This window comes from Hyla sarda, chromosome 1 (assembly GCF_029499605.1).
Source record: "Hyla sarda isolate aHylSar1 chromosome 1, aHylSar1.hap1, whole genome shotgun sequence".
In the NCBI taxonomy this organism is placed as follows: domain Eukaryota; kingdom Metazoa; phylum Chordata; class Amphibia; order Anura; family Hylidae; genus Hyla; species Hyla sarda.
The window spans coordinates 412,003,968-412,030,220 of record NC_079189.1 but is presented as its reverse complement, the minus strand read 5'-3'; the positions used below and the strand labels follow the sequence as shown (position 1 = coordinate 412,030,220).

At 45.1% G+C, this 26,253-nt stretch overlaps 1 protein-coding gene across 1 annotated transcript in view; it reads right to left on the bottom strand.

The window, feature by feature from the left end:
• MED13L (mediator complex subunit 13L) overlaps positions 1 to 24,181 on the bottom strand; it is a 154,533-nt gene extending 130,352 nt beyond the window's left edge. Inside the window, 1 exon segment of the mRNA XM_056518010.1 lies at positions 23,227 to 24,181. Within this exon segment, the coding sequence (XP_056373985.1) occupies positions 23,227 to 23,298 (72 nt within the window). The 5' untranslated portion in view covers positions 23,299 to 24,181.
• Between the last annotated feature and the right edge of the window lie 2,072 nt (positions 24,182 to 26,253).

Here is a 26,253-nt window from a genome sequence, read left to right as displayed (position 1 = left end):
ATTGGACAGAAAGAACAGTGCTATCAATCTCATTTAAATGACTGATACCACAAAAGAACCCAATGGGGTCCCCTGTGCTCTGTTGTGGGACAGATCCAGCATCCTGACATTTTCAAATTTCCTTTCTGTATTCCTGGACAGAAAAAACAAAATTGACGGCACGTGTGTGAATCTTGCCCAGGATCATGAGCTATACATTGCGGCAACACTGTGCCTGGACCATCCTTGTGACAGTATTGATAAATCTGGCACACTTTCTAGAGCCAAACTATTATAACTATTGCTCTGTGCAGTTTAGGACTACACTGAAATAATGACAACAATAACATGAAAGGTCTATTGACAATCCAGGCCTTTGAATGTGCGCTTGTGTTTTGGCAGCAGCTGCTATGAAGTGTGGTAATCCTAAAACTGAAGCCTATTGTCCGATTATTGGTGATAATGACAACTGTTAGAAGAGGTGTAGAAGAGACAGAATTAAGAGTTGGCTCGCTGGGGTTATCTAGTACTTGTCCAAATAGAATGTCGCTGTGTGATTTCAGCTAAAACTAATGAGCACAACATCATCTCCATCTGGTGGACTAGGGTAATGTTCTGTTCGCATCGTGTGTAATGTACAGCTCCAAAAGAACTTAGCTGTTCGGCCTGAACCAAAGGGGATGCAATTAATATTTTAGAATATCACTTCACAATAGACAGGTAGTTGGCTATACAATACTTTGCATGAGAGATCTGAAACTTGTATGAGGTTACCTCTATATGTACAATGCACATACCTGTCAGAAGACTGTGAAGGGGTACTCCGGTGGAAAACAAAATGATTTCAGATCAGTTGGTGGCAGTAAGTTATACAGATTAGTAAACAATTCCTACAAGGTGTTTGAATCCTTTTGTAATAGCGCTAATGTATGAATAGCAGCATTCAGAAGTGTCTGCCGGTAGACATATATTAAATCAGTTAAAGGGGTACTCTGGGGGGAAAATGTTTTCAAATCAACTGGTGCTAAAAAGTAAAACAGATTTGTAAATTACTTTTATTTAAAAATCTTAATCCTTACAGTACTTAGCTGCTGTATACTACAGAGGAAATTGTGAAGTTCTTTCCAGTCTGACCACAGTGCTCTCTGCTGACACATCTGTCCATGTCAGGAATTGTCCAGAGTAGGAGCAAACCTCCATACCAAACCTCTCCTGCTCTGGACAGTTCCTGACATGGACAGAGGTGCCAGCAGAGAGCACTGTGGTCAGACTGGAAAGAACTACACAACTGACTCTGTAGAATACAGCAGCTGATAATCCTTTCAGTACTTAAGATTTTTTGAATAGAATTTACAAATCTGTTTAACTTTCTGGCACCATCTGATTTAAAAACCATTAGTTTCCACTGATGTACCCCTTTAACCCTTTAGATTTCATGATCAAAGTAGATCACAGCTATCTCCCTTAAAAGTTGGTGAAAAAAAACTAAAATTGGCCTCAAGTGTCCTCAAGACCAAAATGGGTTGTGCCCTTAAAGGGGTAGTCCAGTGGTGAAAAACTTATCCCCTATCCTAAGGATAGGGGATAAGTTTGAGATCGCGGGGGGTCCGACCGCTGGGGCCCCCTGCGATCTCTCTGTACAGGGCCCCGGCTCTCCGCCGAGATAGCGGGTGTCGACCCCCGCACGAGGCGGCGGCCGACACGCCCCCTCAATACATCTCTATGGCAGAGCCGGAGATTGCCGAAGGCAGCGCTTCGGCTCTGCCATAGAGTTGTATTGAGGGGGCGTGTCGGCCGCCGCCTCGTGCGGAGGTCGACACGCCCCCTTCCAGCGGGCTGTCGGGGCTCCGTACAGGAGATCGCGGGGGGCCCCAGGGGTCGGACCCCCCGCGATCTGCAACTTATCCCCTATACTTAGGATAGGGGATAAGTTGCTCACCACTGAATCACCACTGGACTACTCCTTTAAGGGTTGTTTTTTTAACCCCTTAAGGACTCCTCCTTACCTTTTAAAAATCATAAACCTATCAATTTTCCACCCAAAAATCCATATTATGGCTTATTTTTTGCACCACCAATTCTACTTTGCAGTGACATTAGTCATTTTACCCAAAAATCCATGGCGAAACTGGAAAAAAAATAATTGTGCGACAAAATTGAAGAAAAACACCATTTTATAATTTTTGGGGGCTTCCGTTTCTACGCAGTGCATATTTTGGTAAAAATTACACCTTATCTTTATTCTGTAGGTCCATACGCTTAAAATGATTCCCTACTTATATAGGTTTGATTTTGTCGCACTTTTGGAAAAAATCATAACTACATGCAGGAAAATGTATACGTTTAAAAATGTCCTCTTCTGACCCCCATAACTTTACTTTTCCGAGCACGGGGTGTTTTGAGGGCTCATTTTTAGCGCCATGGTCTGAAGTTTTTATCGGTACCATTGTTTATAAAAAAGTGACCAAAAGTACGCTATTTTGGACTTGAATTATTTTTTTACGTGTACGCCATTGACCATGTGGTTTAACCCCTTAAGGACCCAGGCTTTTTCCGTTTTTTCATTTTCAATTTTTCCTCCTTAAACTTTAAAAGATCATAACTAAAATTTTCACCTAAAATTCTATATGATGGCTTATTTTTTGCGTCACTAAGTCTACTTTGTAATGACAGTCATTTTACCCAAAAATCTACAGTGAACGGGGGAAAAAATCAATGTGTGACAAAATTGATGAAAAAAAACACTATTTTGTAAGTTTTGGGGGCTTCCGTTTTTACGCAGTACATTTTTCGGCAAAAATGACACCTTATCTTTATTCTGTAGATCCATACGGTTAAAATGATACCCTACTTGTCTAGGTTTGATTTTGTCATACTTCTGGAAAAAATCATGATTACATGCAGGAAAATTTATAAGTTTAAAATGGTCATCTTCTGACCCCTATAACTTTTTCATTTTTCTGTGTTCAGGGCGCTATGAGGGCTCCTTTTTTGCACCGTGATCTGAAGTTTTTATCGGTACCATTTTTGTTCTGATCAGACTTTTTGATCACTTCTTATTCACTTTTGTGGTACAAAAAGTGATCAAAAATGCGCTATTTTGGACTTTGGAATTTTTTTTACGCGTACGCCATCGACCATGCGGTTTAAAAAGCGGTATATTTTTATAATTCGGACATTTCTGCACCCATACGTCCTGGGTCTTTAAGGGGTTAATTATATATTTTTATAGTTTGGACATTTACGCACGTGGCGATACCACATGTTTATTTTTAATTTACACAGGTTTTTTTTATGGGAAAAGGGGGGTGATTCAAACTTTTATTAGGGACATTTATTAACACTTTTTTTTGCAGTGTTATTATCACACTGATTACACAGATCTTTTACACTGATCACTGGCATGTATTAATATGCCATTGATCAGTGTTATCAGTGCTTGACTGCTCCTGCCTGGATCTCAGGCACGGAGCAGTCATTCGCCAATCGGACACCAAGGAGGCAGGTAGGGGATCCTCCCAGTGTCCTGTAAGCTGTTCGGCTCGCCGTGATTTCATTGCGGCTATCCCGAACAGCCCAACTGAGCTGTCGGGATACTTTCACTTCAGACACGGCGGTCAACTTTGATCTTCGCGTCTGAAGGGTTAATACAGGGCATCACTGCGATCGGTTATGTCCTGTATTAGCCGCCGGGACCGACTCGTTATATCTCAGGAGCCGGCCCAGGACGTAAAAATACGTCCTGCATTGTTAAGGAGTTAAAAAAAATATATAATAATAATTTTATATTATATATAATTTGGTACTGCTGTAATCTTATAGCCCTACTGAATAAAGATAGCATGTCATTGTTACTGAAAAGTGCATTGCCTCCTATCCATTCGATTGGTGATCTAAGGCTGGAGCAGCAGTGCGCTAATAACACTGATCAATGCTATGCTATTGCATAGCATTGAACAGTGTATGCAAACAGAGGATTGCATATAATAGTCCCTTATGGGGACTACAAAATGGTGGGAAAAAAGTAAATAAAGTTAATAAATGCGAATTAACCCCTTCCATACAAAAAATTTAAATCACCCCCTTTTCCCAAATTCCATATAAAAAATATTTAAACATAATAAAAATAAACATGTATTATCGCTGCGTGCATAAATGTCCAAACTATAGAAATATATGTTAATTAAACCGCACAGTAGGGCTGGGCGGTATACTGGTTCATACCGAATACCGAAATTTTTGTGCTGCACGATATGAATTTTAACCCATACCGCAATACCGGTTTGGCCCCTCCCCCTCGGGAATGAATGAATTAGCCCAGCGCTGCACTGTCCCCACATGGGGGAACTAATATGTGACACGCGAACACTGTCCTCCCCCCCCCAATTGATTATCAGCCCAGCACTGGGGTACTACTCACGTCATCCGCATGCGCTGCCTTCCTCGTCCTCCTGTTTGTTGCAGCTGCCGGTGCTGACACTATACCAGTGGTCCTCAACCTGCGGACCTCCAGATGTTGCAAAACTACAACTCTCAGCATGCATGCTGGAAGTTGTAGTTTTGCAACATCTGGAGGTCTGCAGGGTGAAGACCACTGCTCTATACTGTACGGTATCCCTATGCCCGGGCTGCAAAAAACAAACAAAATAAACTTTATCTTCCCTCCCGTTAGTCCAGTACCAGCCTTACGCTCTTCCTGGGGACGGGAACTTCGGACAGCCGTCAGCCTATCACCGTCAGCAGCGATGTTCCGCCTCGGCCGGTGATAAGCTGAGCCCACCGTCATGTAAGAAGCCGGGCAGAACTCCTTACATGACAGTGGGCTCAGCCTATCACCGGCCGAGGCGGAACATCGCTGCGAACGGTGATAGGCTGACGGCTGTCCGAAGTTCCCGTCCCCAGCGTAAGGCCGACGTTGGAACATGCGTTGGTTTATTTTGTTTACCTTTTGAAGCCGGGGAATAGGGATACAGCACAGTATGGATTTCAGCGCCGGCGGCCGCAACAAACAGCAAAAGGAAGGCAGTGCTTTGCGGGTGGCATGTGAGTATTTTCCCTGATGGGGGCAGCGCTGGGCTGATTATTGGGGGTGGGGGGCTTCAGAACAGCGCAGCGCTAATTAATTTGGGGGGGGGGGACGTTAAATACCGTGGAACCGCCAAAAGGTACAAAAATACCATGATACACACATTTGGTCATAGCGCCCAGCCCTACCGCACGGTCAATGGCGTACACGTAAAAAAAAATTTAAAAGCCCAAAATTGCGTATATTTGGTCATTTTTTTATACCATAAAAAAAAATTAAGGTGATCAAAAAGTCCCATCAAAAAAAAATGATACCAATAAAAACTTCACAGATCACGGCACAAAAAATTAGCCCTCACACTAGGGATCGACCGATTAATCAGTTTGGCCGATAATCACGATTTTGGGCATTATCGGTATCGGCAATTACCTTGCCGATAATGCCCCGCACCGCCAATTGCCCCCCCCCCCCCCAACCCGCCGCACAGCAGTAGACAACCCCCCCCCCCCGACCCGCGTCGCACCCCCCACCGCACCGGACCCATTGCCTCCCCCATCCCCGGTTTTATAATTACCTGTTCCCGGGGCCCACGCTACTTCTGGCTCCTGCTGCGTCCTGCGTTACGCTGTGCGCAATGACGAGTGACGTGACGTGCACGACGTGACGTCACCGTCAGTGCGCACAGTGACAGCTCGGGAGGACGCCACCGGAGCCAGATGCAGAGTGGACCCCGGGCCCCGGGAACAGGCAATTATAAAACCGGGGATGGGGGAGGCAATGAGGCAGGGCGGTGATAGGACTCAGGACACCCGGACAGGCAGGGGGAGAGAAGCGGGTGGCGGTGGCCTATGGCACCACAAAAGCTACTGCAGTGCATTGATTTAAAGTGCCCGCTTTAAATCAATGATCTGCAGTGGTGTCGCGGGAGGATAAATAGCCGATAACTTATACCGGAATATCGGTATAAGTTATCGGCTATCGGCCCTAACCTCCACCGATTATCGGTATCGGCCCTAAAAAACGATATCGGTCGATCCCTACCTCACACATCCCCATATGCAGAAAAATGAAAAAGTTATAGTGGTCAGAAGATGACAATTTTAAAAATACTAATTTGGTGCATGTAGTTATATATAAATTGGTATCCTTGTAACCGTATGGACCTAAATATATGGTGTCATTTTTACAAAAAAAAAAAAAATGCACTGTGTAGAATCGGAAGCCCGCAAAAGTTACAAAATGACGTTTTTCTTAAATTTTGCCCCACGAATATTTTTTTTTCTGGTTTCACCGTAGATTTTGTGGTGAAATGATTCAGGCCATTACAAAGTAAAATTGGTGGCGCAAAAAAATAACGCCCTCATATGGGTCTGTAGGTGGAAAATTGAATGAGTTATGATCTTTAGAAGGGGAGGAGGGAAGAATGAAAGTGCAAAAATGAAAAATGGCCCCATCCTTAAGGGGTTAATATAAAAGTTTGTTACTAAGTACTGGAGCCCAATCCAGACCTATCCACCAGCCATGCTCTGTGCTAATATACATACATGCACCCTGAATATTTCTGTGTCCTGGTCTGGCTTCTTTGCAGTGTGTACCATGCTCACACAGGTTTCTCCCCATCTTGTGAAAAGAAACAAAGCAAAGGACAACTGCAGCAATGCACAAAAGCCCAAAGCCGTTTGTGTGGGAGCTTCAATACACTGCAACACCAGCAAAAAGGTGTTCCAGCATACACTGCAGTGTACCACAGTGTGCACATGGAGATGAAAATACTATTTTTGACTATGTTTGATTTATTTCAGCACAGTAGGCATTAAAGTGATTTATCACTGGGCAAAAATGGCTCCTGAAGAGGTGTCGCTGCATTAGTGAAAAATCAAGATGGCGCCAGGTTGTAGATGAGGTGTTGAAGTAGGGCTGGGCGGTATACCGGTTCATAACGGATACCGAAATATTTGGGCTGCACTATATGAATTTTTCCCCATACCGCAATACCGGTGGGGCCCCTCCCCCTTGGCAATGAATTATCAGCTGCTGCGCGGTCCCCTCATCGGGGAACTAATCATACGTTACCCGCCAGCGCTGTTCTGCTCCCCCCAAATCATGTTACCCGCCAGCACTGTTCTGTTCCCTCCCCCCCCCCAATTAATTAGCAGCCCGGGGTACTACGCACATGTCACCCGCAAGCACTGCCCTCCTCCTATTTGTTGGGGGCCGACAGCACTGACATTCTCTACTGTACGCCAGTGGTCTCCAACCTGCGGACCTCCAGATGTTGCAAAACTACAACTCCCAGCATGCTGGGAGATGTAGTTTTGCAACAGCTGGAGGTCCGCAGGTTAGAGACCACTGCTGTACGCTGTATCCCTATGCCCGGGCTGCAAAAGATAAAGAAAATAAACAAACTTATCTATGTCGGCCTCACGCTGTTCCTTGGGACTGGAACGTTGGACAGCAGTCAGCCTATCAACGGACGCAGCAATGTCCCACCCCGGCCAGTGATAGGCTGAGCCCACTGTCATTTAAGGAGCTCTGGCCGGCTTCTTACTTGACAGTGCGTTTAACCTATCACTGGCCAGGGCGGGACATCGCTGCGGCTGTTGATAGGCTGACTGCTGTCCAACGTTCCAGTCCCAAGGAACAGCGTGAGGCCAACATAGGTAAGTTTAAGTTTATTTTCTTTATCTTTTGCAGCCCGGGCATAGGGATACAGCGTACAGCAGTGGTCTCAAACCTGCGGACCTCCAGCTGTTGCAAAACTACAACTCCCAGCATGCTGGGAGTTGTAGCTCTGCAACTTCTGGAGCGCCACAGGTTGGAGTAGAGTTCCATCGCCGGTGGCCCGCAACAAAGAGGAGGAGGGCAGTGCTTGCGGGCAACATATGTGAGTAATACCCCGCTGGGCTGATAATTGGGGAGGGGGGGGGGGAGCAGAACAGCGCTAGTGGGTCACATGATTTGGGGGGGGAATGAAATAAATACCATTATATACCGTGGAACCGCCATAAGTTACAAAAATACCGTGATACACCTATTTGGCCACACCGCCCAGCTCTATGTTGAAGCATTATCTGAATCGGGAAGAAGTCCTTTCTAACTGACAGAATCCCAATGTCATTATTGCAGAGTAGCAATTTGTTTTCATAGTATATTAAACACAATAACAATAAGACCCTACACACAAGACAAGAGGACAACAACCTAAAAGAAGAAACCTTTATAAATTCAAAAGCAAACTGAACATTTTCTATGTAAAGCGATTGTTGGAAACAGTAGAAAAATCTCTACTGCAGAGGCCAACTGTTCCAAAAGCCACAGGGGACCCGTCTCCTATCACATGCTTCCTGATTCAGCAGCTCCGATGGACATGTGCGCTGCACTGACTCACACCCAGTGAGAAGTTATTGGCGTGTACAAGTCAGCAGTGAGGAGACCCCTGCCCGTGACCGCACACAACCCTCAATCTTGCGCTGAAAGATACAGGCATGGGTATTAGCCTTTTTTTGATATATACAGTATATAAGTAATAATTGGAATGGTTGCTATGGGTGACCTCTTTTTTCCAGTATTAGTTATGACAATCTGCCTTATATGATAAAAGGCAAGGAGCATGTCTTGATGTTTATTACAGTGGAAGCCTATGGGTGACAGATGGCACTATAAAGCATCTGTTAGAGGGATCCGGCGAACATATACATCAGGAGCTTTCACCAGCACAGATATTTAGCCATCTATGGCTAGAATATAAACTTTTACTAGCAATCAGTGGTGGTGATATTCTCATGAGGGCCCTGACCGGTCTAAGGCGAGTTCACACGTTTTCCAAATGCATTCACTGACTACAAAGCCAGGAATGGAAATGAAAAGAGAAGTCTCAGTCTTTCCTTTATTAATGTCCTTCATTCATGCGTTTATGACTTTGTACTGAATAATAGCAAATAAAACCTGAAGGTGTGAACACACCCTGAAAAGGTGATTTAATGAGACGTCTTAATACAGTTATTAGGGATGTCTCCATACTACAAGTACTTGTGCAAACGTCCCCGACACCTAATTAGGTACCTGCCGGCAGGTATTACGGAGGTGCCCTGTGTACGTTACCGAAAAATGCAGCATCCTAGCCAGGACATGTGGCTGATGCCAAACATCACTGACTGCGGTGATGCACAGCATTAACCCTATAGAAAAAATGTCAAAAAATTAACAGCCGGTTGCTCATGGGTGCTGATGGGGATCGCCTCCTTGAAATTGCTGTGTAGAGATCAGTTGAGGGGATGGCCAGAGGTCCATTACCGTGCTCTGTGGAGTCCAATCGTCGCTTCTATACTGCGTACTCAGTGGTAAAGGAGCACTGATAACACTGATCAATCCTATGCAAGAATATAGCATTGATCAGTGTATGCAATCTACAGATTGCACGTAATAGTCCCCACTGGGGACTAAAAAAAATAGAGGCTGGGAAAAAAAATGGTTAAAAACCAATAAAATAAATGTGAATTAACCCCTTCCCTGATAAAAGCTTGAATCACTCCCCTTTTCAAAATGCTTAAATAAAAAAAACATTTTTATATGAAAAAAGCCCTTCCTCTAACAAAACAAATGCAAACACCCTTTTCCCATCAAGAAAAAAAAAAAAGCCTTAAGGACACAGGAAATTATATTTTTGCATTTTAGTTTTTTACTCCTCACATTCTAAAAAGCATAACTCCTATTTCCAACCATAGACCCATATGAGGGCTTATTTTTTGTGTGACCAATTGTACTTTGTAATGACACCTTTTATTTTACCATAAAATGTTGGGAAAAACCAAAACATTATTTTATGTGTGGGGAAATTGAAAAGAAAACTGCACTTTTACACATTTTGGAAGGTTTTGTTTTTACGCTGTACACTTAAAGGATATGTTTTCTTTATTCTGTAGGTTAATACAATTAAAATGATACACATGGTTACATACTTTATTATTGTACTGCTTTGTGTATTTTTTTTTATACACACAAAATATGTTTAAAACTGCCCTATTATGACCACGTAGAACTTTCAAATTTTTTAGTTTATGATGATGTTTGAGGGCTTATTTTTGCACCATGATCTGTAGTGTTTATCTGTACCACAATTGCGTATATATGATTTTTTATTCGTTTTATATAAAAAAAAATTAACCCCTTAACGACGAGCGCTGTAAATGTATGGCACTGTGAAGTGTCACTTACGGTGCTGCGCTCCTTGATCACCGCGTCTTCGGACACAGTGATTGGAACGTGATGACTGCTGATATCTATCAGCAGCCACCCCAGCATATCTCCAAGGGGGGTCCCAAGACCCCACCTTGTCAGCGACCACTTTTCCGGGCTGATAGAGTCTCTGAGACAGCCCCGATCATCCTTAAGGATAGGAGCGAGGTGCCACCTCCTCCTATCCTGAGGCTGGCAGTTGGGGGAGGTGGGGGGGGTTTAAAGTTGAGATCCCCTCTCTGCTCACCTCTGGAAGTCCAGGCAGAGCAGGATAAAGATGGTTACTGCGGAGACAGCGGGGCAGCGGGGAGGACCGGCAGCAGAAGAATGCAGGAGGCGGCAGAGGCAGCAGTGAAGATCTGGTTTGTGATCTTCACTTCTGCCTTGTAGTTTCGCAACTACAACTCCCAGCATGCCCAGACAGCCAAAGGCTGTCTGGGCAACAAACAGGAGGACAAGGAAGGCAGCGCTTGCGGGTGATATGTGAGTATTGACCCTGATGGAGACAGTGCAGCGCTGGGCTGATAATTGGGGGGGCAGAACAGCGCTCGCGGGTCACATGATTAGTTCCCCGATGATATGTGAGTATTGACCCTGATGGGGACAGCGCAGCCCTGGGCTGATAATTCATTCATTCCCGAGGGTGAGGGGCCAAACTGGTATTACGGTATTGGGAAAAACCCATATCGTGCTGGACAAAAATTTTGGTATTCAGTATTCCGCCCAACCCTAATTTCAAAGATGACTAAATGAATGAACACCGCTTCAAATTTGAAGTATCAAGTTCGCACAGGATACTGTACATAGAAAAAGAACCTAAAAATGTATCACACATGACAGACATAAAAATGTGTAAAAAAAAATGGTATTTGGGTAATGATAATGACCTGCAAAATAGAGTTATATGTCCTTACAGACATAGCAGTTTATGATTTCATGGCTCTGACAGGTTCGGTTTATGCCTTCAAAGGACACGCTAGGTCAATCTCAGGGATAGCTAAGCACATGGCGCATCCGTCTTACGCCGATGTGACTATGCAGGCCCAACTCAAACTTACTGTACAACACAGGGCTGCAACAGGGAAGCCCTGTGTGTCAGTTCATAGCAAAATCTGCAGCATATTCCCGCATCTTGAATTACAATGCGGATGTGCTGTGTGTGACCATTACCTTATACAAAAATATCAGTAAGATTCAGGCAGCTGTAGGACAGAATGTGTGTAGTTTACTCTAGTCCCATCAATGATACCATGGGATGCTAAAGCATCAGTGTACTATCAGGTCGCAGGCACATTGCTCCACACCTGTTGGTAGACTTAATCCTTTGGATGAGATGTATGCAACATCATTCCATGTTACCATATTCTTCTAGCCTAATTGCATCTTCAGAAAAGCATAAAAATCTAAAAGTGTATTTTTTATAATTTTTTTTTTTAAATGACTACATGTTCTCTAGATTTGTATTACACTTTATTTTTATTTTATTTATTTAAGTCATAATATGCAAATAAAAAAATACAATCTTGCTATTTGTGAATACCGTATTTATCAGCGTATAACACGCACTTTTAAAACTTAAATTCAAGGCAAAAAGTCTGCCTACGTGTTATACGCCGATAAACCTTTTTGTCACTGATTTAAAGAGGCCGCAGCGGCATCTGCTTGTTAAGGATTAGCAGCCTGGCCGTGGCCACTTTAAATCAGTGACCAGCGCGCGGGCTCCCGCTTTGTTTTTTGTTTTTTCCCTCCCCTTCCCCCCCCCCCCTGCTTTTTATTGTATTGTTTTTATCTTCCTTACCTAGCCGCGCTCGGCAGGACAGGTCCGGTGTCAGGTCTTGCCGGCTGCGGTCAGTGAAGCAGGATGAGTGACGTCCTCTGGCGGCTGCACAGCGTCTGGGACGTCACTCATCATTCACTGCAGCCGCCGCTGGTCAGTGTGGTCGCAGCAGCCGCAGCCATTAGAACAGTCACAGCACCATTGAATGAGTGACGTCTCTGATTGTGCAGCGTCACTCATCCTGCTTCACTGACAAAAACAGGGGGGAAAAGGGCATGATGAGACAGTGGGGGCATGATGAGACAGTGGTGGCATGATGAGACAGTGGTGGCATGATGAGACAGTGGTGGCATGATGAGACAGTGGGGGCATGATGAGACAGTGGGCCCCCCCCCCTCTGTCACATTCCCCCCCTCTGTCACATTCTTCCTCCCCCTTCTCACCTTGTCCTGCAGCAGCATACACTGGGTTTGCCGGGCAGATTTCAAACCTAGTGTATTTGCTGCAGAAGTCCTTTCCCCTTCAGCCAATCACTGGCTTTACACCACTGCGGCCTGTGATTGGCTGAAAAGGGGAAGGTCCTAGAAGATGAATAGTGAAGAGAGCAGGGAACAGAGCGCACAGAGGGGAACGGCATCTGCAGGGATCGGGAGTTGTAGGAACGAATGCAGCGTGATGGTTACAGCCGTGTCGTGCTTCCGCACTTCCTCAGACCATGTGAAGAAGTGCGGAAGCACGACACAGCTGTAACCATCACGCTGCATTCGTTCCCCCGCATCCTGGCCGGATACCTGCCTTCACACCGCATCGTTATGCACCTTTTGCTAATGAAATAAAGAAAGCTTTTGCAAGCCCGGATAATCCCGGTGAGTACCGTCTTATACTTTCTACATCCTTCTGGAACTTACATAATTTACAAATCTGTTTAACTTTCTGAAGCCAGTTGTACCAGAGTACTTCTTTAAGGGGTTAAATAAACTGAGCCCGAAGACTTTAAATCTTCATAAAAACACAAATTGTCATTATGGATTAAACCACTTTCTTCCTATGGTAATCTCTCTCTAAAAATACACTTTAGAAAAGAAAAAACATTAAAAATGTACATGTTGTGAACTGACTCCAACCCACTTTATGAGTCTCAGTTAAGCAGCAAAAAAAATTAAATATAAACAATTCTTGCAGTGCTTCAGTGCAGCAAAAATGAGCCGACCGGAGTCACTATGACTCTGGTCGGCTCATTCAAATTAATAAGATACGGCTGAGATACGGGAGTTCCCGGTTTTCACGCCCCCGGATCCGGTGACAGGGTCTTCAAAACGTAGTGTGAAACCAGGCTTAGGCTGGGTTCACACTACGTTTTGTCCCATACGGGAGCGCATACGGCAGGGGGGAGCTAAAACCTCGCGCTCCCGTATGTGACCGTATGCGCTCCCGTATGTCATTCATTTCAATGAGCCGACCGGAGTGAAACGTTCGGTCCGGTCGGCTCATTTTTGCGCCGTATGCGCTTTTACAACCGGACCTAAAACCGTGGTTGACCACAGTTTTAGGTCCGGTTGTAAAAGCGCATACGGCGCAAAAATGAGCCGACCGGACCGAACGTTTCACTCCGGTCGGCTCATTGAAATGAATGACATACGGGAGCACATACGGTCACATACGGGAGCGCAAGCTTTTAGCTCCCCCCTGCCGTATGCGCTCCCGTATGGGACAAAACGTAGTGTGAACCCAGCCTTACATGTGCCATAGAGATCAGCATACACAGAGCTAGAAACTTAAGACAATCAATGGTGTTTACCTGTCATGCTAATACTGTGCATCTATTTACAAACATTATGGGGGACATTTATCAAACCCATCCAGAGGAAAAGTTAGAGTTGCCCATAGCAACCAGATTGCTTCTTTCATTTTTGAAAAAGGCCTCTGAAAATTTAATGTTGCTATGGGCAACTCAGCAACTTTTCTTTTGGACAGGACATGAAGGTCACTGGTATGGAGAGATTTTTCCAATAATATGGAGAATTCCCAAATCTAATGCTATGACTGTCGCCATTCCTGCAGGTGCATTATACTCGTAGTAATTTCCTGCCATTGCCATGCAGGCCTGAATTTAGTGGCTCAGTTGCATAACTTAGTTTTACAAATATCTTTGACTTTACTAAATCAAAAATTTTCTGACATATTTCATTTTTGCCAATTAAGAATACAAATAGCACAAACTTTACTCAGTGTGAACTTCGCCTAATGTCACTTTACGTGCAGCAGAAACAATCTACATGGAATAAACAAGCTGAAGATTAAAATCCCCAGAAGACTCAATATTTGGCTATGTTCACATGGCGGAACTTCCAGTAGAATCTGGTGGAAAAATCCATCTTGGAAATTCTGTAAAATTTACTGCACATTGTGATGGATGGGGATTCCGCAGTCCCATTCACACGGCAGAATTTCAGCAGCAGAAATTCTGCAAAATCATTGAACTTGACAATAGTTTTTGCAGAATTCCAGGCAGCGCCCCCATTGTAGTAAATAGGACTCCGTATGGAATCTGTGTCAAAAATCCGCAGCCAGCTATTCAGATGGTTGTGCTAGGAAAAGCTACAGATTAGCTCAGACGAATTACAATGAAACCAATTTACATGCAGATTCTCTGGGACATTATGATGGAAAAACAAGTTTCAGAGAGATTTCTGTCCAATTCTTTGAAAAAATCTACAAAGGATTTAGCAATAGGCAAATCTTTACCATTTAAAGAGTACCTGTCACCAAACAAAAATTTAATATATTGTTCCTTATGTAATTAGAAGACACTTTGCTATTTACTTGCTGTTAAAATTCTCAACCTTTATATATCTTTTTCTTTTTTTTTTTTCAAAGTAAAAAGTAGGCTTGCATTGAGGGGGCGGAGCGTGACATCACACGGGGGCGGAGGCATGACGTCACACGCCACCGGCCCAGTGGTCGCCCGTAATCAGACCCGGAGCGAAAACGCCCCGGGGACTGATTACAAACGGGGTGCCGCGTGCATGATCATGGGGGGATCCCCAACGACGGGATTCCCGCGATCAGGCATCTTAACCCCTATCCTTTGGATAGGGGATAAGATGTGTAAACACCGGAGAACCCCTTTAAGCAATAATAACTCTGGGATGCTTTTACCTTTCATTCTGATTCCGAGATTGTTTTTTCATGAAATATTCTACTTTATGTTAGTGGTAAATTTTTGTCGATACTACTATCATTTCTTGGTGAAAAATGCAAAATTTCTACGTTTTCATGAAATTTTTGAATTTTTCTAACTTTGAAACTCTCTGCTTGTAAGGAAAATAGACATTCCAAATAAATTATATATTGATTCACATATACAATATGTCTACTTTATGTTTCCATCATAAAGTTGACATGTTTTTACTTTTGGAAGACATCAGAGGGCTTCAAAGTTCAGCAGCAATTTTTCACAGAATTTTCAAAATCAGAATTTTTCAGGGACCAGTTCAGTTTTGAAGTGTATTTGAAGGGTCTTCCTATGAGAAATACCCCAAAAATGACCCCATTATAAAAACTGCACCCCAAAATGACATTCATTAAGTGTGTTAACCCTTTAGGTGTTTCACAGGAAAAGCAGCAAAATGGAGAAAATTCTAAATCTTCATTTTTTTACACACACGTTTTTGTGGACACAGTTTTTGAATTTTTAAAAGGGGAAAAAGGAGAAAAAAAAACTCAAAATGTGTAACCCAATTTCTCTCAAGTAAGAAAATACCTCATATGTGTATGTGAAGTGTTTGGCGGGCGCAGTAGAGGGCTCAGAAGGGAAGGAGCGACAATGGGATTTTGGAGAGTTTTTCTGAAATGGTTTTTGGGGGCATGTCACATTTTGGAAGCCCCTATGTGCCAGAAAAGCAGAAAAAAAACACATGGCATACTATTTTGGAAACTACACCCCTCTAGGCACATAACAAGGGGTCCAGTGAGCCTTAACACCCCACAGGTGTTTGACGACTTTTCGTTAAAGTCGGATGTGTAAATCAAAAAAATGTTTTCACTAAAGTGCTGTTTTTTTCCCCAAATTCACCATTTTTATAAAAGGGTAATGGGGGAAAATGCCCCCCCAAAATTTGTAACCCCCATCTCTTGGAAATACCCCATGTTAGGACGTAAAATGCTCTGCGGGCGAACTACAATGCTCAGAAGAGAAGGAGTCACATTTGGCTTTTGGAAAACACATTTTGCTGAAATGGTTTTTGGGTGGCATGTCGCATTTAGGAAGCCCCCATGGTGCCAGAACAGCAAAAAAAATAAAAAATAAAAAACACATGGCATACTATTTTGGAAACTACAACCCTCAAGGGTTTTTTTTTCCTTTTATCTCTTGTGAAAATAAAAAGTATGCGGCAACACCAGCATGCTAGTGTAAAAAAATAAAAAAAGTTTTACACCAACAGGCTGGTGTAGACCCCAACTTTTCCTTTTAATAAGAGGTAAAAGGATAAAAAGCCCCTCAAACTTCGTAGTGCAATTTCTCCCGAGTACGGAAATACCCCATATGTGGCCCTGAACTGTTTCCTTGAAATACGACAGGGCTCCGAAATGAGAGTGTCATGCGCATTTGAGGACTAAATTAGAGATTGCATAGGGGTGGACATAGGGGTTTTCTACGCCAGCGATTCCCAAACAGGGTGCCTTCAGCTGTTGCTAAACTCCCAGCATGCCTGGACAGTCAGTGGCTGTCTAGAAATGCTGGGAGTTGTTGTTTTGCAATAGCTGGAGGCTCCTTTTTGGAAACACTGCAGTACAATACGTTTTTCATTTCTATTGGGGGGGGGGGGGACAGTGTAAGGGGGTGTATATGTAGTGTTTTACCCTTTATTATGTGTTAGTGTAGTGTTTTTAGGGTACATTCGCAATGGTGCAGGTTTACAGTGAGCTTCCCGCTAGGAGTTTGCGCTGTGGCGAAAAATTTGCCGCAGCTCATACTTGAAGCAGGAGACTCACTGTAAATCTCCGCCCGTGTGAATGTACGCTGTACATTCACATGGTGGGGGCAAGCCTCCAGCTGTTTCAAAACTACAACTCCCAGCATGTACTGACAGACCGTGCATGCTGGGAGTTGTACTTTTGCAACAGCTGGAGGCACACTGGTTAGAAAACCTTCAGTTAGGTTCTGTTACCTAACCCAGTATTTTCCAACCAGTGTGCCTCCAGCTGTTGCAAAACTACAACTCCCAGCATGCCGAGACAGCTGTTTGTGTAGGCATGCTGGGATTTGCAGTTTTGCAACATCTGTAACAGTTTAGAGACCACTGCACAGTGATCTCCAAACTGTAGCCCTCCAGCTGTTGCAAAACTGCAAATCCCAGCATGCCCACAGCAAACAGCTGTCTGGGCATGCTGGGTGTTGTTGTTTTGCAACATCTGGAGGGCTACAGTTTAGAGACCACTGTATAGTGGTCTCAGACTGTAGCCCTCCAGATGTTGCTAGGCAACTCACCGGCTTCCGTAGGATCCAGTGAGCCAGCCGCACGTCATCGCCACCCGCCAATTACCATCGCCCGCAGCCTCCGGATGGGTAAGTGGATCTGCTGCCGCCGGTCCCCTTTGAAGTCACCATAGACCCGCATGACCTAGAATCGGTGCAAATCGCTGGTGTGAATTCACCAGCGATTTGTGGCGATCGCTGACATGTGGGGGTCTGATAGATATCAGCAGTCACCCCGGTCCAATCCCCGCCCGGCGGGGGACCGAAATTCCCACGGGCGTACAGGTACGCCCTTAGTCTTTAAGTACCAGGGAGCAAAGGCGTACCTGTACGCCCTTGGTCCTTAAGTGGTTAAAGGAAATCTGTCATCAGTATCACCCACACTAACCTGTCATACAGGCTTGTAGTGCGGGTGATACTGATCAAAATGATACTTACAGCGTCCTGAATGGCCCAGCCGTTGCGCCGTTATCGCTATTTTTCTTTGTATGTAAATGAGGTCCTTGGGGCATGGGCGGAGCTAGGACTGAGCTCCGAGCACCCCCCGTGAATTTCTGCCAGGCCCATCAATATGCACAGCCTCCCTCCCTGCTCTCGCGCCATATTTTCGCCACGGCACATGTGCCGCTCCCAGAGTACACCCGTAAGCAGGTCAGTTTCAGCCTCATGATGCTGAAACTGGTGGCTGCTTCCGCATTTACTCTGGTAGTGGCGCATGCGCCGTGCTGCAACAGCAGGGAGGGAGGCCGTGCATATTGATGAGTCGGGCAGAAGATCACGTGGGGTGCCTGGAGCACCGATCCTAGCTCTGCCCATATCACATTTACATAAAAAGAAAAACCAGCGATAACGGCGCAACAGCTGGGCTATTCGGGACATTTTAAGTATCATTTTGATCAGTATCACCAGCACTACAAGCCTATATGACCAGTTAGTGTAGGTGATACCGATGACAGATTTGCTTTAAAGCTTGGAGAAGAAAAATTTTAAGGGCAGAAGGGGTGTTAAGAGTAGTTTGGGAATATAATCGGAGTTAGTTTAGAATATATGGTTTTTTAATAACGGGCTATAACGGATCAAAACGGCTATTAGAAAAATCCCATTAGACTATAATGGGATTTTCTAAAGGCTGTATAGGATTTTGTTACTGCTGTTTTACAGCTGATTTTCAGACGGAACTTTGTACGGATCTTTAAAGGGGTTCTCCAGTGCTTAGACATCTTATCACCTATTCAAAGAAAGGGGATAAGATGCCTGATCGCGGGAGTCCCGCACCTGGGGACCCCCGGGATCTTGCACGCGGCACCCTGTTTGTAATCAGTCCTCGGAGCGTGTTCGCTCCGGGTCTGATTACCAACGAGCACAAGGCCGGCGGCGTGAGATGCCTCTGCCCCCGTGTGACGTCACGCTCTGCCCCTCCATGCAAGCCTACGAGAGGGGGCGTGATAGCTGTCACACCCCCTCCCGTAGGCTTGCATTTAGAGGCGGAGCGTGACGTCACACGGGGCGGAGGCGTGACGTCACACGCCGCCGGCCTTGTGGTCGTTGGTAATCAGACCCCGAGCGAACACGCTCCGAGGACTGATTACAAATGGGGTGCCGCGGGCAAGATCCCAGGGGTCCCCAGCGGCGGGACTCCCGCGATCAGGCATCTTATCCCCTATCCTTTGGAGAACCCCTTTAAAACAGAGTAATTGTGTAGTGTGAAAGACACCTAACATTGCCTAAAGGACTGTTCACACAGCCAAATTTGTGTGTCAAAAAATAAATAACATTTAAAAAAAGAATTCAATTGTCGATTTTCCTAATTGCAGATTTTCATAATAATAATGGGATGACTTAATTTTGAGCAGAATTCGCCCTGATTTTAATGCTGACAAGGCGTGGATTCTACACATAGATCATTGCGGATTTTGACTACTGTAAACATGCACCAAGTTTGGCAGATACCTCCAAAGAAAAAAGTAATGGAGATTAACCATGATCCCCAAGCTGTATAAAAGGGTGGGCCCTCTAGGCCAGAATTTTTTTTTTTTCATTATTCAGACTCGGCAACAAGAATCATTCTTTGACTCCTAAATCTTTTACTTCAGGATCCAAAAAGGAGCCTAGTGTCTGTAGCACTGATAAAATTGTACAGTGCAACTTCCTGGACAAAAGACAACCATCATTTTACAGAGCCTAAACAGCATCATAGCAAAGCAGGTAAATAATGCAGTATGGAAATGCTACCAACATTTGGATGAAAGGGACTGGACACACTTTCTAGACTAAGCAGGTGGAGGCAAGGGTGGGCATTTACTGATAAGAGCCTTACTAACACAGACAGCCAGGATAGTCTGCGAGTCAGAAAAGACTGAGAAATGAGATGTAAACACAGAACGGAGGCAACCCAACAAGAACGTGTCACACAGACAGCTTGTACTGACAATTGTTCAGTAGCAAGTGACACATGGCAACACAGACAGGATCTGCTAATGAGAGAGAGGAGAAATGTGACAACTGAAGCGTCTACCACGGTGACAACAATGCAGCAGTGAGATGATGTCACTACTGTATTACATTCTGGACATGGGAGTCAGGTGCTACAATAGCAATACTATCAGCACTGAATACGGGAAGCATTTACAAACAAAACATTTCTCTAAGGCAGTGTTTCCCAACCAGGGTGCCTCCAGCTGTTGCAAAACTACAACTCCCAGCATGCCCGGACAGCCTTCGGCTGTCCGGGCATGCTGGGAGTTGTAGTTTTGCAACAGCTGGAGGCACCCCGGTTGGGAAACACTGCTCTAAGGTGTAAATGTAGAGTATAGGAGCCTTTCACACCGAGCCACAACCCAGTATGTCCAGCTGAGCGGCCAGGAATAACAACGTTCACAGACATCAATATAAAACAACTGAAAATGTTTGGTGTCAGTGGATTATTTTCTGGCACATAAGCATCTCAGGTTTGCCCTGCCTGGGTGTAAAACATCATTTATAAATCATATTGATAAAACATCAATAAGGAGAGAAAAGGATAAGACTGTCCAAATGAATAACCAGGAACAAGCCAAAAAGCAGCAGCTATCTAGGCACATTGCTTACATAGGCTACTGGGAATTGTAGAAAGACTGAGACATCACCGGGACCAACACAAACTACATTATGGACCGAGGCAAACACGAGACTGACTCGGGACGAATATGTTGCCTAGAGAAATAAATCATTCAATGTATTTCCAAGATCTCCACATTCATCAATGAAGGCTGCCATGTCTACACACAACAAGTGCGTGACACTCATGACATAGCTGCAGCCTGTCACCGCATAATGGGAGTTGGAGTTTTGCACCAACTGGAGCGCTGTAAGTTAGGGTGACGGATCAGGGAACAGGCAGTGCCAAATACGGGAAGAAGCTATGGCAAGTAAACAACTTCAGCTCCCTCCTAAAAACTTTATACAGAAAGGCTTTGGCATCAGCCATCAATACCATTTGCTGTAAATCAATGTCCTTTTTCTGGTTGTGTGAAAACACAGTGGAGATATTTATCGGTCCTCGTGCAAAGCAACAGTGGAGCAGTTGCCCATAGCAACCAGATTCCAGCTTTTTTTTTATAATGCTGGAATCTGACTGGTTGCTATGGAATCTGATTGATAAATCTAAGCACTTGTCCATAGTTACCAAACAGAGAAAAACTGGGGTGATATTCCCACAGCAACCAATCACAGCTCAGCTTTCACTTTACCAGAGCTCATAGAGATATGAAAGTTGAGTTGTGATTGGTTGTTATGGGAAAATCCAAGTTTTTTTCAGTTTGATAAATCTGGGAAGAGGAACAGCGGATTACGGCCTTTATAAAGATGAAAGTTGGGATCTGATTGGCTACTACGGGCAACTGCTCCAGTACTTCTCTGCACAAGGCCTGATAAATCTCCCATGTATGATCTAAACAGTCTTCTATAGATGAACACAGGAGCTTGGTTAAAGGAGGACTCTGGTGCAGAGTTCTCCTGCTCCGTCCTGCCTGGGCTGCAAAAAAATGAAAATAAACCATCCCTCACCTTCCTGGGTTCCCGCGGAGCGCCACTACAGCTGATCGGTCCTCCGGTCCATCTTCTTCATTCTTCCGTATGTAACGAAGAGTCACATGGCGCTCAGCCTTTTGCCGGCCGCTGCAATGTTCTGCCTCGGCCCATAATAGGCTGAGCGCCATGTGACTCTTCGTTACATACGGAAGAATGAAGAAGATGGACCGGAGGACCGATCAGCTGTAGTGGCGCTCCGCGGGAACCTAGGAAGGTGAGTGATGGTTTATTTTCATTTTTTTGCAGGACGGAGCAGGAGTAGTCTGCACCAGAGTCCTCCTTTAAAGGGCTATTCCAGCACTTAAAACAGGGCCCTGGCTCTTCCCAGCACATGCTCTATGTAATGTGTATGGGAAAACCAGAGATACCCAACTAAAAGCATCTCCAATGCTGCCACAGAAAACGCATAGAGCGTGTGCGGGGCCACCGCTTCAGGCAGTGGGGAAAGTCAGGGCCCCGTTCTGGAGAACATGGAGGTCCCCAAAGTCAGACCCCATCAATCAGACACTTATCCCCCATCTTGTGGGTAGGGAATAAGTATTTCTGATGGAGTCCATTCACACATACTATATCTGCTGCAGATTTGATGCCGCGTTCAACTATGTGTCTTGACCGAACAGCATTATATCCCCAGCGGCTACGGTATGTGTGACTGTATCCTCAGGGTAGGATCACATGTGCCATATTGTGCCGCAACGTATTTTCCTACCCATTGAAGTCAACGGGAAGCAAAGTGAAGCTACGTTCACACCGCCGCTAGGCTCTGCCAAAAACGGCCATTTAGGCTTTTTTATATTTTTGCCTTTAATTGCCATTAGTGTGACAGAGCCTAACAGGAGTCATAACGGGCACAGAGGATCCTATTGACTTGAATGGGATTCTATGACGTCCATTAACGCGGCCGTTATTCCGCAGGAAGATAGTGGGAGAAAAAAAAGACGTCGCAAGAACTCATTTTTCTCCCGCTATCTTCCAACGAACCCGCTACTGACTGGCAGAAAATATGCAGAAAATATGGCACGGGTGACCTTACCCATAAGCACAGTAAAAAGGTACCAGTCTTCTGTTTAGTTTTTTTCTCTCTGTGCCAGTCCTACTCCAGGTTTTCACCTATAAACCCTGACTGTGAACCCATCGGACGCCATCATTGTAACCAGGCGACCGCTTTGGGTACCAGATCCTGCCTGTTTTGTTTACACATATACCAGACTTATACAGTAAATGTATGATTTAAAAAAAAAATGTATATATACCCTTTTATGGGGTTGTTTTTTTAACAAATAATTGCTCATCTATTTCAACGCACTTTGTACCTGTTAAAGTCTTACACGCTGCTTGTGACACTTACTGGAAAACATATAACGTGCACTAAGGTATCACTCCCATAGACCGCAATGTAAAAACAGACATCATGAAAACTTTTCTTTTGTATGTAATGCAGTGTTTTCCAAACAGTGTCTGCTGCTGTTGCAAAACTACAACTCTCAGCATGCCCGGACAGCCTTTGGCTGTCCGGGCATGCTGGGAGTTGTAGTTTTGCAACAGCTGAAGACACACTGATGTAAAGTATCTACAGATGTGAAGCTAAAAATAACCATTTCCTGCCCAGAAGCCTATGGATACATCTGTGAATGGGGGCAGTGTGGACAGACAAGACATTACCAGAGAGAAGAGGTTAGAGTGACAGTCCTCCAGGCTCGCCCCGTTGGCTGCCCAGTTCGCCGCCGCAGTCATGATCCTCCAGGTGCCTGGCTAGCAGAGCTGGGCATGTCTGAGAGCTGAAATCCTGGATCCGATCCGAGAAGGGGGGCAGGCTGCAGAGCAGGCCCAGGCCGATCCTTCCTATGGCTGCTGCTGGGAGGGGGGCACAGCACACACACAGCGGGGATGACGAATCACAGAGGCCAGCCAGAGCCCACCATGTCCTCGGCCTAGAGGAAGGAGGAGGAGGGCTCCAGGCGCCCGAACGGGGCCGCTAATCCGGCGCGGAAAAATGAGTCACCCGGGTGGGGGAGGGGCGGCCGTGGCCGGGGATGTGAGAGGAAGAGGAGGGGAAGAAGGAAGCGCCCGCCGCGGCCTCCCCCCGCTTCTCAGGGAAAGTACGGCCAGTCCGGGGAGGCTGCTGAGCGGAGACTGCGCCGTGCCAGGGCTCCGGAGAGGGGCGCTCCAGCCAGGGGCCCCGGTGCGGCCCTCACCCCCGCCTACACGGTCACATCCGCTGGGCGCTAGCACAAGGGGGGGCCGGCTCTTCTCTGCCCGGGCAGGCGGCGGGAGACACACAGTAATCGGGGCTGAGGGGGAGCCCGCCCCGTGTCACAGTAGGAGGCCTCAGGGGCCTAGTCCAGCAGCGTCCTCACTCCGTGCCCACAGATCCGGGCCTCTCCGTGGGGCCTGCGCTCGGCCCGCCTCCCCGGGGGGCTCACTGGACGTCTCGGCTTCTGGGCTCTCCCGCCGCTCGTCTTTCTCACACACACACTGACCAGAGCTTCGCCTCTCTGACAGCAGCAATGGCGTCCGGCCGCGACAACACGGACTCTGATTGGACCGCGTTGTTCACGTGACGGGGCGGCGAAGGCGAGGGGGGGCGAGGCGAGCTCCCGCTGTGTCTCTGGCAGGCCTCGCGCCTGTGTGTGCCTTGCGGCGCCGCCAGGGGTCGCTGTGTGTATGGGAATCCTTAGCGCTCAATCGGAGGCTATTAATAATATTATTGTCAGCTCCGCTATTGTTGTCGGATCGGTAATGTTCTTGATTGTTTAATCAAAGTAGACCGGGGGTGGGGGGGTCTACCCCTGCCATATTGTCCGCACTGGCCTCCTGGAGGGGGCTGGGGGGTTTATAGTCCTCTGGAGCCAGCACAATGGGAGCGGGTACGGTGCGCGCCATTCATCAAGTAAAGTGCGACAATGGGGGTAGGAGGCGCAAGACAGCGTCAGTGTTCACATGTACGACAAGATCAGTCATAACAAGCATCTGATCACATGTATGTCTACATCAGTCATAAAAAGGATCTGATCACATGTATGACAAGATCAGTCATAACAATGATCTGATCACATGAATGTCAACATCAGTCATAAAAAGGATCTGATCGCATGTATGACAAGATCAGTCATAACAATGATCTGATCACATGTATGTCAACATCAGTCATAAAAAGGATCTGATCACATGTATGACAAGATCAGTCATAACAATGATCTGATCACATGTATGTCAACATCAGTCATAAAAAGGATCTGATCACATGTATGACAAGATCAGTCATAACAATGATCTGATCACATGTATGTCAACATCAGTCATAAAAAGGATCTGATCACATGTATGACAAGATCAGTCATAACAATGATCTGATCACATGTATGTCAACATCAGTACATCAGTCATAACTAGGGGCTGATCACATGTATGACAAGATCAGTCATAACAAGGATCTGATCACATGTATGTCAATATCAGTCATAACAAGGATCTGATCACATCTATGTCAACATCAATCATAACAAGCATCTGATCACTTGTATGTCAACATCGGTCATAACAAGGATCGGATCACATGTATGTCAACATCAGTCATAAAAAGGGTCTGATCACATCTATGTCAACATCAGTCATAACAAGCATCTGATCACTTGTATGTCAACATCGGTCATAACAAGGATCAGATCACATGTATGAGAAGATCAGTCATAACAATGATCTCATCACATGTATAACAAGATCAGTTATAACAAGGGGCTGATCACATATATGACAAGATAGTCATAACAAGCATCTGATCACATGTATGTCAACATCAGTCATAAAAAGGGTCTGATCACATCTATGTCAACATCAGTCATAACAAGCATCTGATCACATATATGTCAACATTAGTCATAACAAGCATCTGATCACATATATGTCAACATCAGTCATAACAATGGTCTGATCACATGTATGTCAACATCAGTCATAACAAGCATCTGATCACATGTATGTCAACATCAGTCATAACAAGGATCGGATCACATGTATGTCAACATCAGTCATAAAAAGGGTCTGATCACATATATGTCAACATCAGTCATAACAAGGATCGGATCACATGTATGTCAACATCAGTCATAAAAAGGGTCTGATCACATGTATGACAAGAGCAGTCATAACAAGGATCTGATCACATATATGTCAACATCAGTCATAAAAAGGGTCTGATCACATGTATGACAAGATCATACATAGCAGACATCATATCTTCATCTAACAAGCTACCTGGGATTTATCTCGGGCTAAATGGCCTTATCTTGTCTATGTACACGCTGACTCTATTTAGTGGCTGTGGACAGTTATCAACTTAGATTTGGAACCAATTGAATCTGGTTTATATGGGATATCATACATGTACAGGTCGCATCAGGACCTAACGGTACCTTCTTGATTTATCATCATTTTCTATTGACTATGGCGTCTACCACATATTCACACCTGTGTATGAAATTTTACATGGAGTGAATCTAAATACTCTGAAGATTATCTCTTTATTAATACCTTAACCTGTATAGGACACCATTATACATCATTTAGGTCTAATACTGTACTGTATCTGATATCCCATTTCTAAATGTCTCTATGCATCTATATTTTGACAATTAGACACTGACAACATATACCCAAGTTTGACTGTCCCTGACCACTGTGACCAATTCC